General features: G+C 32.6%; 1 protein-coding gene across 4 annotated transcripts in view; it reads right to left on the bottom strand.

Annotated features, from left to right (window-relative positions):
- The window catches only part of LOC115220426 (filamin-A), a 158,505-nt gene that overhangs the window by 19,373 nt on the left and 123,667 nt on the right, over positions 1-15,465 (bottom strand). For 3 of the 4 annotated variants that reach the window (XM_029790552.2, XM_029790551.2, XM_029790554.2), the window contains exons 14-15: positions 13,825-14,040; positions 4,852-4,863 (exon numbers count right to left, since the gene is read on the bottom strand). In XM_029790552.2, coding sequence (XP_029646412.1) covers positions 4,852-4,863; positions 13,825-14,040 — 228 coding nt within the window. The remainder of the gene's footprint in view (positions 1-4,851; positions 4,864-13,824; positions 14,041-15,465) is intronic. The other variant, XM_036509959.1, reaches the window with a different exon arrangement.

Raw genomic sequence — 15,465 nt, forward strand, 5'->3', positions numbered from 1 at the left:
TCTTTATTCAGAATGCACTGTAACTGACGCAACGAAACACGTTTCCTGCTGCTCTATAACAATATCACATATGTCGTCAGTTTCTTTTCTGGTTTAAGTTCTTACGAGCAAGACTTAGCTGGAGCAACGCGTTCTGATGAAATTACATCAAATTGGTTAGCGATTACATTTAAATATATTATAGAAGATAATAATAATGATATAGTAATTATTATAGTAAAATTATTATCAGCATTGTTATTATTATTATTAATGGTAATAATAATAATAATAATAATAATGATAATAATAATAATAGATAATAATATTTTAGAGGTAATGAAAACATTTATTAAAAATCTAAATATTGGAGGTATGTCTACAGTAAACGGGTAATATGTCTTCGAAGAATGCATACCAATGCAAAGAATAGTGATGCGAAAAGCAGTAATGAAGAATGCAGAAAGAAACAGAAACGAAATGTAAAGAAATGTAAAGAATGGTAAACGAATACGAATGAAAAGAAATAGGAACAATGCAAGAATGAAGAGAAATAGGAACAATGCAAGAATGAAAAGTAAATGAATGAAAGCAAAGAAGCGAGATAGAGATGTACCTAGACAAGCATTTCGTAATGATAAATATCGGCAATGCGAAACATAGTTGTAGTAGTAGTTGTAACAAGGGCTTAGCAACTAAATCAGCCCTGAACAGGTTGGTTTATTGTAAAAGACATTCCGGTCATGACCACTTCATGTGATTTCTATGTATGTATATATATATATATATTATATATAATATATATATATATATATATATATATATATATATATATATATATATATATATATATATATATAGGGGGGGGGGGTAGTTATCCGATATGTTCTGTATGATTGAGTGACAGAGAAAAGCTTGGCTTGTATTTCAAGCAGGAAGAATGGTCCTCTTCTTGATGTGTTGGCTGTTGCATCAAAATAACCAGATAGGATAACGCCTAATAAATTCTGTTGAGAATTGGAATCCTCTGATTAACATAAGGTGTGATAATTTACCTCGTAATTATCCACAAATTCTTGTAATCATGATCATCATCATGATTAAAATAAAATACACTAAATATTTGGGTTATTTTAAGGGACCTATTTCCTTCGCAAAAAATGTATTTTTATGCAAAAGTAAAGAATGCAGAAGCCATACTGTTTTGGAAAGATGAAAGAGAATTTGAAAGAGCGAGTTGTAAATGAGAAAATGGAAAAGAATGAATATTGCAATGTGAGAATGAAAGTATATGAGAGAGAAGCAATGCATTTATGCGTGTGTATATATATATATTTATATATACACGTATGTATGTATATATATTTATGTATAGTCTTTAGACTCACCAGGTCGACAGTTAGGTGCTGCAAGAAATATAGGGAAGAAGAAGATATGAAATATGTATGACGTTTTCAGATTAACATTTGTATACGGATACACTTTCTCACTGTCCGCTTACACCCACCCACCCACACACGCACACATACACAGAGACATGCACGCGCGCGCGGAAGCACGCACGCACAAAGAGATGAACAGTTGCACAAGGTGCCGCACTGAGTTGAAGCTGGAACCAAATCGCTGCGAAGCTGTCCTCTTAGCGGGATGTTCGTCAGCCCTGCGTTATATAATAGATTAAATATAAGTTGTAAATATGTACTTTACATGCGACGCAACGCAGAACAAATCCTGCACCCAAACAGTGTTGATACCGCTGCTCTCATTATATACACACGCATATATATATATATATTATATATATATATATATATATTATATATATATATATATATATACAAAAAAAAAAAAAGAAGTTCGAAGACGAAGTAAAAAAGAATGTATTAAGATTAATATTGAAAATAGAAGGTAAACGCCTTTACATTTCGAGCATAGGCTCATCTACAGAAAGAAGAGACGAAGAAAGGGAAAAGGTGAAGACAGAAAAGAACAAACGGGCGTCAAATCGCCTCAGAAGGATTATTAATGCATTGCTGTAATTGAGTATACAAAATACGTGAGTCCTAAGAGACATTATATTTCATATATATATATATGTGTGTGTGTGTGTGTGTGTGTGTGTGTGTGTGTGTATGTGTGTGTGTGTGTGATGTGTGTGTGTGTGTGTGTGTGTGTGTATATATATATATATATATATACAGAGAGAGAGAGAGAGAGAGAGAGAGGAGCGGAGAGAGTGCGTGAGAGGAAAGTTTGTTTTCATTATGAACACTGAAAGAGAAACAATGGACTCTGGGACATTATATATGCATATATAAATGAGTAATGTCTGCTTTTCACCGTACATCTTCGAATCCGGCGGTAAATTGTGAATGGCCATCTCCACACAAACTAAAAACAATAGAAGCGAGTTTTCATGTCAAAATATTGAAACGAGGCTTTTCTATGGATTTAATAGGATAAGATGGCTACAAAGATTGGAGTTAGTTTCAGTTGAAATAAATGGCGTTCTATATAGATTAATAATTATCATCAGATAAGGAATACTAAAAGGAATGTACATATATATATTAATTATATATATATGTATATTATATATGCATTATATATATATATTATATGTATGTATTATATGTATCATATATATATTATGTATGCATGTACATTATATATATATATATCATATATATGTTATATATATATCATATATATATTATATATATTATATCATATATTATATATATCATATATATATTATATATATCATATATATATCATATATATATATTATATATATCATATATATATATCATATATATATATATATCATATATATATGTATATTATATATTATATATGTATGTTTGTATATTATATATATTATATATATATGTATGTTATATATATATATTATTATATATGTATATATATATATGTATATTATATTTATATATATATTATATACATATATATATATATATTATATATATTACATTAATTATACATATATTATACATATATATATATATATATATATATATATGTAAATTTGGACATAGTCACGTATGAAACGTATAAAAACCCTGTATAAACGTGCGTATGTATGTATGTGTGTATATATATATTTATATATATATATATGAATATATATATATATATATATGAATATATATGCGCGTATATTTGCATATATGGATATATATCTTTGTGTATGTGTATATATGGCTAGATGTATGTATATATTTTTAATATGTATATATGTATTCGTTGATGGAGTAAAAAATATCAGCATGCATGGTGGAAAGAAACACATGGAGATAAACTTGGAATATCATCTAATTCTTAGAGCTGCATTTTGAAAGATCTTTGAAGGGAAAATCACACACACACCTAATCAACATACGAACAAAAAAACTATCAATTCCCTTGCTAGGATATTCATACTAACAAGATTGAATCTGGTAAACATTTATCGTCTAGCAACGATATCAGTATCCGGAGATTTATGATATCGGCAAAAAATTAGTGTAAAGATATGTCTAGACAATTATATGGCATTGATAAATATCGGTTATATCGAATGTTGCTATTGGAACTGTTGTCGATTAGTTTCCAGGTGAACCCTGAACAGGTAAGTCCAAAACTAAAGAGGTGCCAGTCAAAATCAACTTGTTTTCTTTTTGTAAGATGATCGTATTATTCAGAGACTTTTATGCCTTGAAGGCTGCATAGAGTGTTATGAAGTGCTGTGGAGATTTTCTCGCTGCATTGACTGGAAACTCTATGTAATGGGTGGGAAAAATGCGATGCAGGTTATCAGTCGACGAGACACTCGAGACACTCAACACGAAGAACTTCGCCGCTAGAATGAAACCCCAAAACATTGAAGGGAAGGTCCGTTCTAATGGACGTTTTCAGGGCCCGTCTGTCTGTCTATATCTATGTATGAATGTTCATATATTTGCATACACATATATACGTGCGAGTATGTAAGTATATATATATATATATATATATATATATATATATATATATATATATATATTATATATGTTTACATATATATATAAATATATATGTATATATGTGTGCATGTATGTATATAAGTATATACATACATACCTACGTGTACACACATACGCACACACACACACACGTTTGTGTGTGGTGTGTGTATAGTCATACTAGTTTGAATCTGTTTCTTCTGAGATACGTTTCTGCATTTATATAAAGATTCCATATAGCACGTTAGGTCGTTCTCAGCTATTGCAAGTAAAAACCCAGCTGGGGCATCGCATTCTGTTGAAACTTGCCCCATTCATTACTACCATATACTTTCTATGAAGGATAAAAGGATTTCATTGATAGTTTATGTCAAGATTCTGTATTAATTATCGCTATCTTCATCCATCATCATCAACATCATCATAACATGCCAGAAATCAACATTTATTGTTAATAATATTTCTGAAAGAAAACTGCTATTCCGTTACACAACCTAAACTATTTCGGGTTAGAAATTATATTGAAATATATTAAGGAAGATAATAATAATAATAATAATAATAATAATAATATAATAATAATAATAATAATAATAATAATAATAATAATAATAATAATAACCATAGTTAAAATTTAAAAAATGTTTTAAAAAATATCAAGAAATACTGGAGTTATGACTATTCTAAACGGGCCATTTCCTTTGAACAATGCAATCGAATGCAAAAAAGAAGGAGCGAAAAAGCAATACGGAGATTTGCAATCCGAAAGAGAAGTAGAAGGAACGATCCATAAAAAATTGGTAAACGAAGAATAAATGAATGAAAATTCTGGAAGCAATGCATGTATATATAGATATATTTGACTTACCAGGCCGAGACTCTGCAAGAGATATAGCGAAGAAAATATGAAACATGTACGATGTTGTTCAAGAATGCTGTGAATGGAAACTGGCTTTCTTTCCATTCCGATTCATATGTTTTTTGCCTAGAAAAAAATCATGCCATATACTTTTGGAAAATCGTCTCAAACGATGAATTCTGGACGCATTTCAGCAGTTAAACATACTAAATGCATAAGGTGAATCCTATCTGAGAGACAGCATTTTTCTCATATATATATATATATATATATATATATATATATATATATATATATATATATATATATATATATATATATATATATATATATATACATATATATATATATATATATATGTGTGTGTGTGTGTGTGTGTGTGTTTCTTTGGAAAATAATTTGCAAGTAGTTCCTGGATTTTAGTGAATTCCTACACCTGTCAACTGTCGGAAAAAAGAAGATTGTTTCTTTTTAAAATGCAAACGGTTTTGCTAGTTGACGGGTATAGACAAGTATATAACTTATGTACAGGAACCGCTGTCATGCCACAATGGGCCATTCGCAATATATATATATATATATATATATATATATATATATATGCCCATACATAATTATTCTTTTGTTATACCAAAACGTAAACTTTAAAAAGTTTGCAATTCCTTTAAAGAAACCTGCCACAAAGCTAAGACTTATCTCACGATTGCACACCGAAAACCAGACAAAAACTACGGAAGCCTATCCTTTCGACCTAGTAAAGATATTTTCAACAACTCTATCCTACTGAGTGTAACCTTTTCTTTTGACCAGAGTTTTACTACAACAGCCTATCCTAGCCCTGTCACCGAGATGTTTAAAACCTGTCATAGATTGAGACGCTGGCATTGTAAAGTTTAAAACATTTGAATTTTATTTTTTTAAACGGCTTAATCAAAGAAGATATGGCAGCGCATATGACATTCTATTCAAGAGTTGCTAGGAATATAAGCAAGTTCTTATGAGCTGAAGACTAGGTCTGAGTTCTTGCAACAGTGTGGACTCCGTTAAACGCAGCTGATGGTTAAATGTTTGGGTTAAACCGTCTGACGTAATACATCTGTTACAGATGTAACTAATTTATTATTTGTTGTAATTGATTTATTTAGGGAAGTAGTTTATATTTAGTAGTTTATATTTAGTAGTGATTTTTATTTCGAGTTTATTTTTACTCTAATGACATTCTTATCATCTTCGGATGCGAGTTCAAAACCCACGACTTTCATTGCTAACGAGAACAAAATATTTTCAATAAGCAACAGAAAAGCAGATTACTGTGAAGAATTTGAAAGAGAAAGAAGGAGCGAGCGAGAGAGAGAGAGAGAGGGGGAGAGAAGGAGAGAGGCAAAGAGAAAAGTAGAAAGAGAGAGGTGGGAGGGATTGGTATTTATGAATGTCCGTCAATGAAAGAATGAATTTTGAGTTTACATCAAAAGATGGTTAGGGTTAATATTTATGTTCGCTTCGTTGTTTGGTTTATCGTTAGATTTAAAGGAGGACGAAATACAGAAATTTATTTGTGATTAGATATAAATTAGACATGACAAGTTAGTATTGTTTTGCGTGGTAGACATATGATAGTTTTTGTTTAGATGTGGCATATATTTAGATATATTTGCTAGATGGCGCATTAATTGCATGTTTTATTGACAAAACACATTGGAATGGAGATGAGCGGGAGCGGCGGTGGCGGCGGGGACACAAATTGAATGTTATTTTAATATGGCGCTTTTATTAATCAAATTTTATTTTATGTTGCACTTTTGTGAAAAATTAAGTCGTTGGTTTCTAGTTTCTAGTAAGCTAGTTATTAGTTCATTGTATTTTCAATGATGACAGTGACAAGAGATTATTTGTGAAACTCAGGTGGAACAAACATCACATAAAGGAGTTTCATTCGAAAGCCCTTGTTTATTGTTTATCCTTTTTTATTTGCCGATGCCTGCATTTATCGCCGATATACATCGACAAAAAATGGACTTGTCCAAAGTAACGCCTAGAGTGAACACACGCTACTTTGAACACGGAGGCATGTAGTTACAAAATGAACCCCTTATCGACACAACCATGTCCGCGTTTTGATATAGCACGTAAAAATGCTATTTAGAAGTGATAAATTAAAATGTAATTGTGTTGTATGACATTAAAACGTAGTTACAACATAATTGTTATAGATCAAACTATAATATTATGCAAATTTAACTCAATGAAATATAGTTTTATAACGCAGATTATAGTTCACAATATAATATAGATATATTGGACACAGTAGAAAATCTCTCGTACTTTGATAATGTGTCACATATGATATAGAATATTGATCTGATTTTAGATGTAGAACGTTAGAATGTAATTTTATAAAGTCTTTTTCTAGCACATTCTAAAACAACTTAGAAGCGACACATAAAAATTTAATTTTGATGTGGATCACTAGGATGCAACTGAAATTTAGTGCAATATGATCCAGAACTGATTTAGCCCATTTGAATAAAGTTTAATATATTTAGTTGACTAATGAACGACATCGTCAAGACAAATTATATTTTATTACGGTTATAATGCGCTACCGTGTAAATGAAAAAAATTTTTTCTGATTTTCTTATAAATAATTCTATCTAGAGTGGTTTTCTTTGATAAATTTATACATTTACTTGTCGTGTAATGGTTACGTATTTGGTCTTGATGCAATCATGAGATGAGGTTTGTGATGACCTTTGCTAACAAAAACTGAAAGAAAGAGAAGCAATGAAAGGAGAGATGAAACTAATGGAAGACAACATTGGATGAATGTTATAAAAAAAAAAATGGAGAAATCACGGGATTAGCAGCCGATTTTTCAAAAGAGAGAAATGAAGGAAAAAAATCTTTAAAAAGTCTTTTAGAACTGTTGCATAATAATGTAAAAATGAAATGAAGAAAAAAAATCTGCATTTTACTGAAGGGTAGGAGTATATGTGGACTGTAGTCTTGTGTTCTTCGAATCCGGTAGAAGATTGTGTAAAGAATTAGGACAGTGTGTGTTTTAGTTTGAGACACTGAGCTGGTAGGGAAAATAATTAAAGAAAACGGCATCAACCAAAATGGAAAAATATTAAATAGAAAATAAAAATACAAATAAAAAAATCTCATAAAATAAAACAAAAAATTAAAAAATACAAACCAAATTGTTAACATAGGGGAAAAACGACAAGACAATATTACACACGAAAATATGAAGCTTTTCCACAAAATTATAGAAGGATCAATAATTTAGTTTTCTGTTATTTTCGAAATGTTATCCATGTCATAATCATCTATTTTTTTCCTCACAACATTTCGACTGTTATATTCTCCAGGTGTATTCTGATGTCACATTATCTGTGTGGCAACAGAGTTAGAAATCGGCAAAAATTAAAGAAATAAAAAAAATATGGATTGAAATATTTAAAAAAAAAAAGAAACCCACACAATTAGTAAATATGTAGATGACTATCCCAAAATGCAAAAAGCATCGATCAAAAAAAAAAAAACAAAAAAACTCTAAAATAATACAAATTACAAAAATATAATATTAATAATTATTGTTATTGACGCATCAAGAGAAATTTCAATTTAATTTTTTTTTCTTTATAATATTTCACGAATGAAATTTAATTCAGTTAAAAATCACAGCAAGAAACGATGTTTTCTCAACTCATTCAACATTTTGTCATTTAAATCATATTTTAAATTTAGCACAATGAAACCGATTTCTAATTAGCTATTTTATCTAATTTTACCCCAACACCTATCCTATTATTGAACGGGGTTGATAAAATATGGTACTATTTAAGTACTGTGGTCAATGGCATCGACCGAAGCCTTCCTCTCGAAGTTACTGGCCTTGTGCCAAAACCAGAAGTTGTTACTGTATTGGCGCCATAATTTTGAATGTCTGGATGAATTATCCTGCAACGAACTAGTGAATCTTCAATAAGGAATGGACTCGACCACCCGCTCTCTCTCGTTTTATCTGATATATTTTAATCTTCATTAATTTAGCACAGTTAAGCTCTAAATTCTCTTGTCATATTTTAATTAAATCCAGTTATTACTGCATTCACTCTTATTCACCGCATCTTACTCGTTTCATTTTTAAGACCCATGTACTTCGGCAGATTTTTGCAACTAAGTTGGGACGATGTTTTAATCAGAAAATGTCTCAGACATTTTAACACTTGTCCATGGTAATCACATCATGGTGGTTTACCTTTATTTCATTCTCAATCTGGTCATGTATACCCCAAATGGTTGTAGCAAAGTGAATACAACTTAGCGTGTTTTGGTACATATCTATATACCTGTTATGCTATTATTATTATGTGAGAGAGCAGTGCATGCCATCAAAGTGACACTGGGGTAAAATATACGAAGCACAGTATACAAATCATGACTAACCGTCTGATAAGGGTACACCAGGCACATGCATCAGAACCATATGTACGCACATAGTGATCTTATATCAAGATAAACAGCGCATGACCTTGCAGGTAGGGTCCAGTTAGAATTTTCTTCAAGTTGAGTAGCCCATCCCACTGGGTAAGGTTTTCTTAAAGATGTTGAACGAAACACCCATGTTTCTGGAGGTGAATTATCCAAACCCCAAAGAATTCCTCTCAACACACAGCTATGATGCTCCCCCACTACTTCAGCATGATCATCAGAGATGCACATATCGTCAGCCACTAAGGGACATGCTCAACTGGTTAAGGTCAAACAACTGCCAAGCAAATATTTGGTATTGAGCAGAATATTTGCTGTAGCCCATATTTTATACCAAGACAAAACAATGTACATGATAACACTTCCAATCAGTTAAGATCAGAAGCCACGAGAGCCACTGCCTGTCACTGAATCAGGGCATTTATTATTATTATTATTATTATTATTATTATTATTATCATAAAGAAGCAGAACAAGGCCTTTGGTGATTAATATATAAATTTCCACCCTTTCCGGAAAGTGGTTTGACAAACTAAATATCAGTCATATACAAGGGTATATGGATTCTAAGTGACCATTTATGGATACTAGAAATTTCTGATCTTGAGGCCGTGTGCAAGGGCAACTATCAAATATTTGCGACCTTGCAACCATCTTTGTGATGGTTTTGTAATACTAATATTATTGTTATTCCAATCACACAAAATATAGAATCGGTTAAATTGTACCAGATAATAAAATATGAAAAAGAAATTTAACAATAAAGAAAAACAAAAGCACCACGTTGAAATAAAAATTAAAATAAATTACATAATTAGATAAATAATAAATAAAAGGAACACATTTACACAACGGATATTTACTCAGCATATATATATATATACACGCATACATACACATATACACAGATATATACATACATACACGCGCACATATATGCATAATTCATGATAAATGCACAATATATATATTAAGTAATATTCATACATCCACATACATATGTATATACAATATATAAAATATACATTTAAATATATATATATATATATATATATATAATATATATATATATATATATATATAATATATATATATATATATATATATATATGTGTGTGTGTTGGTATGTATGTACATGTATACGTATTGCACACATATTGATACTGTTTTGCTGCTCAGAGTATCTCCCTCAACGCAATTCTTCAAACAATAAAACGAGAAAGTGTATAAATGGCAGGTTGGGCATTTCTGGAAAGAACGTGGTATTTCAGGCGCTGTTTCTATTGGACTACTCATCTGCAATGCAAATGTTACACTTCGTTGGTTGCAAGTATGACAGGTTTTGAATGATTGTGAATGCATTACGTTTTTAGTTTCCAGATATGTTGCAATAGATGTATTGAATTGATTCAACTTTGTATCTAAAGGTATGTAATTGCTTTGAATGAGCAATCTTTCAGTGTTCACTGTGAAACTAATGCATTACGGACAAGTCTTATGTCTTAAGAGCAACATACACTTTCCTTAAATTTAGGGGCAGAATATTTCCTCCAAGGGGCCAAGGAAAACATTTCCTCGAAGGAATTCTGAATCTTGTCTGCTTAAAATTTAGAATGGCTAAAATTTTCCTTTCACCAGGGAGAACCAACATCATATCATAATATGACTTTGTATGGATTTCGAAAAAGGCAGGGACCTTTGCATAAAAACTTCTTTACAGTGTATCCCAATCCGCCATTCATTCCACTCGTCTGCAGAAGAATCGGAGAGAACGACAAAACTTTAAGTAGCGACAGAATGAATCACTCGCTTCGCATATATATATATATATATATATATAAGTATAACGAGTGAGATAAAGAATCTAGAAAAAGAGAGAGAGAGAGAGAGAGAGAGAGAGAGACGATACATCTAAATACAATTTTAGTGGTTAAACGTTGATTGCATGGCAGCCATAACTGTGTTTTCTCATTTTCTTCCTCACCACATTGACTGAAGCATTAGTAAAGAAATCGTAACAGTGTTTGTTATGTTGGACTTGAGCAAAGGAACGAACGAGGCTTCACATACACGTGTTACAGAGATGCGTTACAGTCACGATTTACCGCAGCTTGCATTTGCCATCCGCAGCAGCAGCAGCACGAGCAGCGTCAACATCATTATCACCATAATTATCACTATAATCATTATCACCATCAACACATCATCATCATCATCATCATCATCATCATCATCATCATCATCAGCATCAACATTCCATTTTTAACGATTATTATTAGTGACGCCATGTTTTTTCATGTGTTGGTTTGTTTATGAAGCAACATAATACTAAGATTACCAAAAGAAAAAGACAATGAGACGTGTAACAATAACTATATACACAAATACATGTATCCATCCATTCATATATATATATATATATATATATATATATATATATATATATATATATACATGGATGGATAGATGGATGGATTATAATAAAACGGAAGGAGAAACACAGGACAACACAATGACGATTCAATGAATAAATAAATAATATAACAATGACAACAAAAAATACAATAAGAAAAACAACAGCACCGAAAAGCCTGACTGTGTGTTCTCATTGCCATGTGGTGGCCATTTGGAAAGATTCACCTTGTACAGCAGCAAACATTCCAGAAATAAAATAGCAATTTTTAATAATAATAATAGTTTCAAATTTGGGCACAACGCCAACAATTTTAAGACGGTGATGGTTAGTCGATAATGTCGACCCCAGTACTTGACTGGTACTTTATTTTATCGATCCCTAAAGGGATGAAAGACAAAGTTAACCTCCGCGGGATTTGAATTCTGGACGTAAAGAGCAGTAATAAATACCGCAAGGTATTTTTGCTCGACCCTCTAACGACGTATCTGATCTGAAAATCTGAAAACATCGAAAATATTAAAATCGATTAAAACATTTCTCTGTGGCTGTAGAGTATGTGAGATTTTGTTTCCCTGTAAGAAGTAGTTTGTTTTATATATTTTCGAATTGGAAAAGGGGACACGATAAGCACTTCAACCATCACGGTTACAGCAACAATGATAAGAAGAAGAACAAACATTCATTCGCACAGAAGTGAAATGCGTAAGGATTCTAAACGTGTCAAACTATGAAGAACAGACTGGTTGTCTAAATTATATTCCATTCCATTATATTGCGACCAAGACTGCAACACTTTGCCGCCCCTCTGAAGTGGATGTTGATCCCTCTTCCCAGAGAGTGTAGGAACTCATTTACAGCCAAGTGGACTGGAATAACCGAATGAAGTGTTTTGCCCAAGAACACAACGCATCCTCTTTAGTATCGGAATGCAACATGCCAACCACGTGACCACACGCCACCAACAGTCTCAACTTAATCGGCATCGCAAGACCACTGTCCACCAGTCGGACATTGATACTTGTTTTAGAAGGTCGACATCTCCGGTTTATTCTCCCATTTATTGGTGTACAGATGATGGACTGGACAAATACACAGGCAGGAGGGCAAGTGAGGTCGTTCAATGTAAAACTTATCTAATCTAATCGACAGAGATACTATCGAATGACGGGAACCAAGCCAGATTCCTCGACGATTCCAAGGAGACTTGGCTACGCGACTGCCCTGATGGCAATCTGACGTGGACCACTTTTAAAGTCCCGTCTCTCCTCTCAACTCGCCCAGCAGTGGCTCAGACACTACTACTACTACTACTACTACTACTACTACTACTACTACTACTACTACTACTACACTGTTGTTACTGCTGCTCCTCCTCCTCCATTTCCAGCTACTGCTTCTACCCTCCTCCTCCTACAACTGCTGCTGCTGCTATTTCTACAAAGTCTAATGCATCATAATTTGACACGTATGATGAAGGGGGAATAAAGTCATACCACAATGGAGAAGAAAACAAATACGTATTTTCATAAAATATAAATAAATAACGGTAAAAAAAAAAAAGTAAAAGACAAACAAAATCTCATAATACAACATAAAAAGTAAGGAAATCGATATAAGAAAGTAGTTTTAGATTTGCTCTGAAACGTTTTTGGTGTTAGGAAAGGGAAAAAGAAAAACAATCCGAGGATGTTTTGTTCTTGAGGAGTTCGCATGTGTGCTTTTGGTTGCCCTGAACGACGTGAAGTGGGTGGCATTCAAGGAATTCGAAACTGCGGTCTGTTGACTGCAACTAGGGAATAACTTTACATATTTTATTTAGTGATTGTGATATCCAAACATTGTTTTAGAGCAAGTCTATATTCATACATAAATACATACATACATACATACATACATATATATATATATATATATATAATATATATATATATATATATATATATATATATATATATAATATATATATATATATATATACTTAAATCATTATATGTATATATATATAAATCCTAATTGTGTGCCTGTATATTCCAATTGTACAAATCAGTGGAAACGACGTGTTTACTCACCAGTAATTTCGCATAAGAACGGACTTCCGGCAATGGGTACACCACCATATTTCACGTTCATCATGTATTTTCCGGCAACGGGCGTGCTGTGGCTGAATTCATAACCATCATCGACTTCTTTGCAGCTGAGAGCAACCTTGGAAGGACCCTCAACAATAATGGCTAATAAACCGGAACCAGAACCAGCTGTGCGCACGAGGAACTTGTTCTTGACACCTAAACACATCAGAGAAAAGCATAAAATGCTAAGTATCATATATGTTGATTTATCGAAGTGTTTATGTATGCAGCATGGATGTAGATTTGTGGGTTTTCGGTGGTTGTGGGTTCTGGGGATTTGTTGTGTTTTTTGTTTTGCATAACTGAAGCCGTTCACAAAAGAAGAGTCAAAGCTCTTTTATTTAAACTTCTCTTCACAGTTTGTGAATTGGTTACTACGTCTGTGTGTGGGTGTATCTTTATATCTTTGCGTGTGAAGTTGTGTTGTGTGTTCGTGCGCCTGCGTGTATGTATATAAATATTGTATATTTATACACACCTCAAGCACATATTCATGTAAAAATACATAATTCATGTTTGGAGTAGTGGATTCCGAATTAGATATACATATTTCTTTCTAGAATCCCCGCAAAATCTACAAAAGTCCAAGTTGGAACAGCTTCCATAAAGCCTTTGATCTTCCAACTTAATGGCACCACATATATGCTTAAAATCCCCTAAACAACATTGGAAGAACAGACCCTTCAACATACGCGGTGGTCTTTGTCGCACTGGCAAAAACAACTAGCAATCTAAGCAACTATAAAATATTTTGTGCATTTGGTGTTTATGGAATCATCGGTTGATGTGAACCGAACCCGGCATCATTCGTTTCACCTGAGGCTACTGACCATGGCTGTTGTCCTACCGATAGATATCGCAACTATGAACTAGTCAGTGAAGTTATCCGTTTTGTAACACCAATGAAATATTGCTGATGTCGTTGCCATTTTACTTAGAGAAAATGTTTCGTTTCACGTTGATTGGCGATCACTTCGACACCTGACGCGTGGTACACTGTGTACCTGTTCAGACAACGTTGATTTGATGGAGAGCGCATCCGTTTGATCACTAGAAAATATCCTTTGTGCAGGCCGTTCGGCAAAATCTGAACACTTATACATCGTCTTTAACGGGAGAATCCATCGTGTATATACAGGCATATATGCATGCACACACATATATAAATTGTGTAGAAACCCATAGGATGGACGTTTTTTATTCATCGTTGGCGGACTCTTTCTCTGTTGCAAAAATTCGGTTCAGGCATTCGGTTTGAAGAAATCTTCCTTCTTACCACGCTCAGAAGCCTTGAAAAGGATAAGGGATTCCTCCCATGACCATGCCATAAAGAGACATACACAGACACACACAAAGCCATAGTAAATCAACAAATAAGATCAAGTATTTGATATAAGTTATCTATCAGTATATGATCGGCCATATTGCTTCGAAAGAGTTGTTGGAACAGGTTTGATAGCAATAAAATCTATGCCTCAAGAACAGCAGAAAAATAACTTTATTATTTATACTGTAGAAAAAAATCAATAACAACATATACAAGATCCGAATGAAATCGAACCTGAGACTGAGACATTTGCC

The sequence above is a fragment of the Octopus sinensis genome, linkage group LG16 (assembly GCF_006345805.1).
Source record: "Octopus sinensis linkage group LG16, ASM634580v1, whole genome shotgun sequence".
NCBI lineage: Eukaryota > Metazoa > Mollusca > Cephalopoda > Octopoda > Octopodidae > Octopus > Octopus sinensis.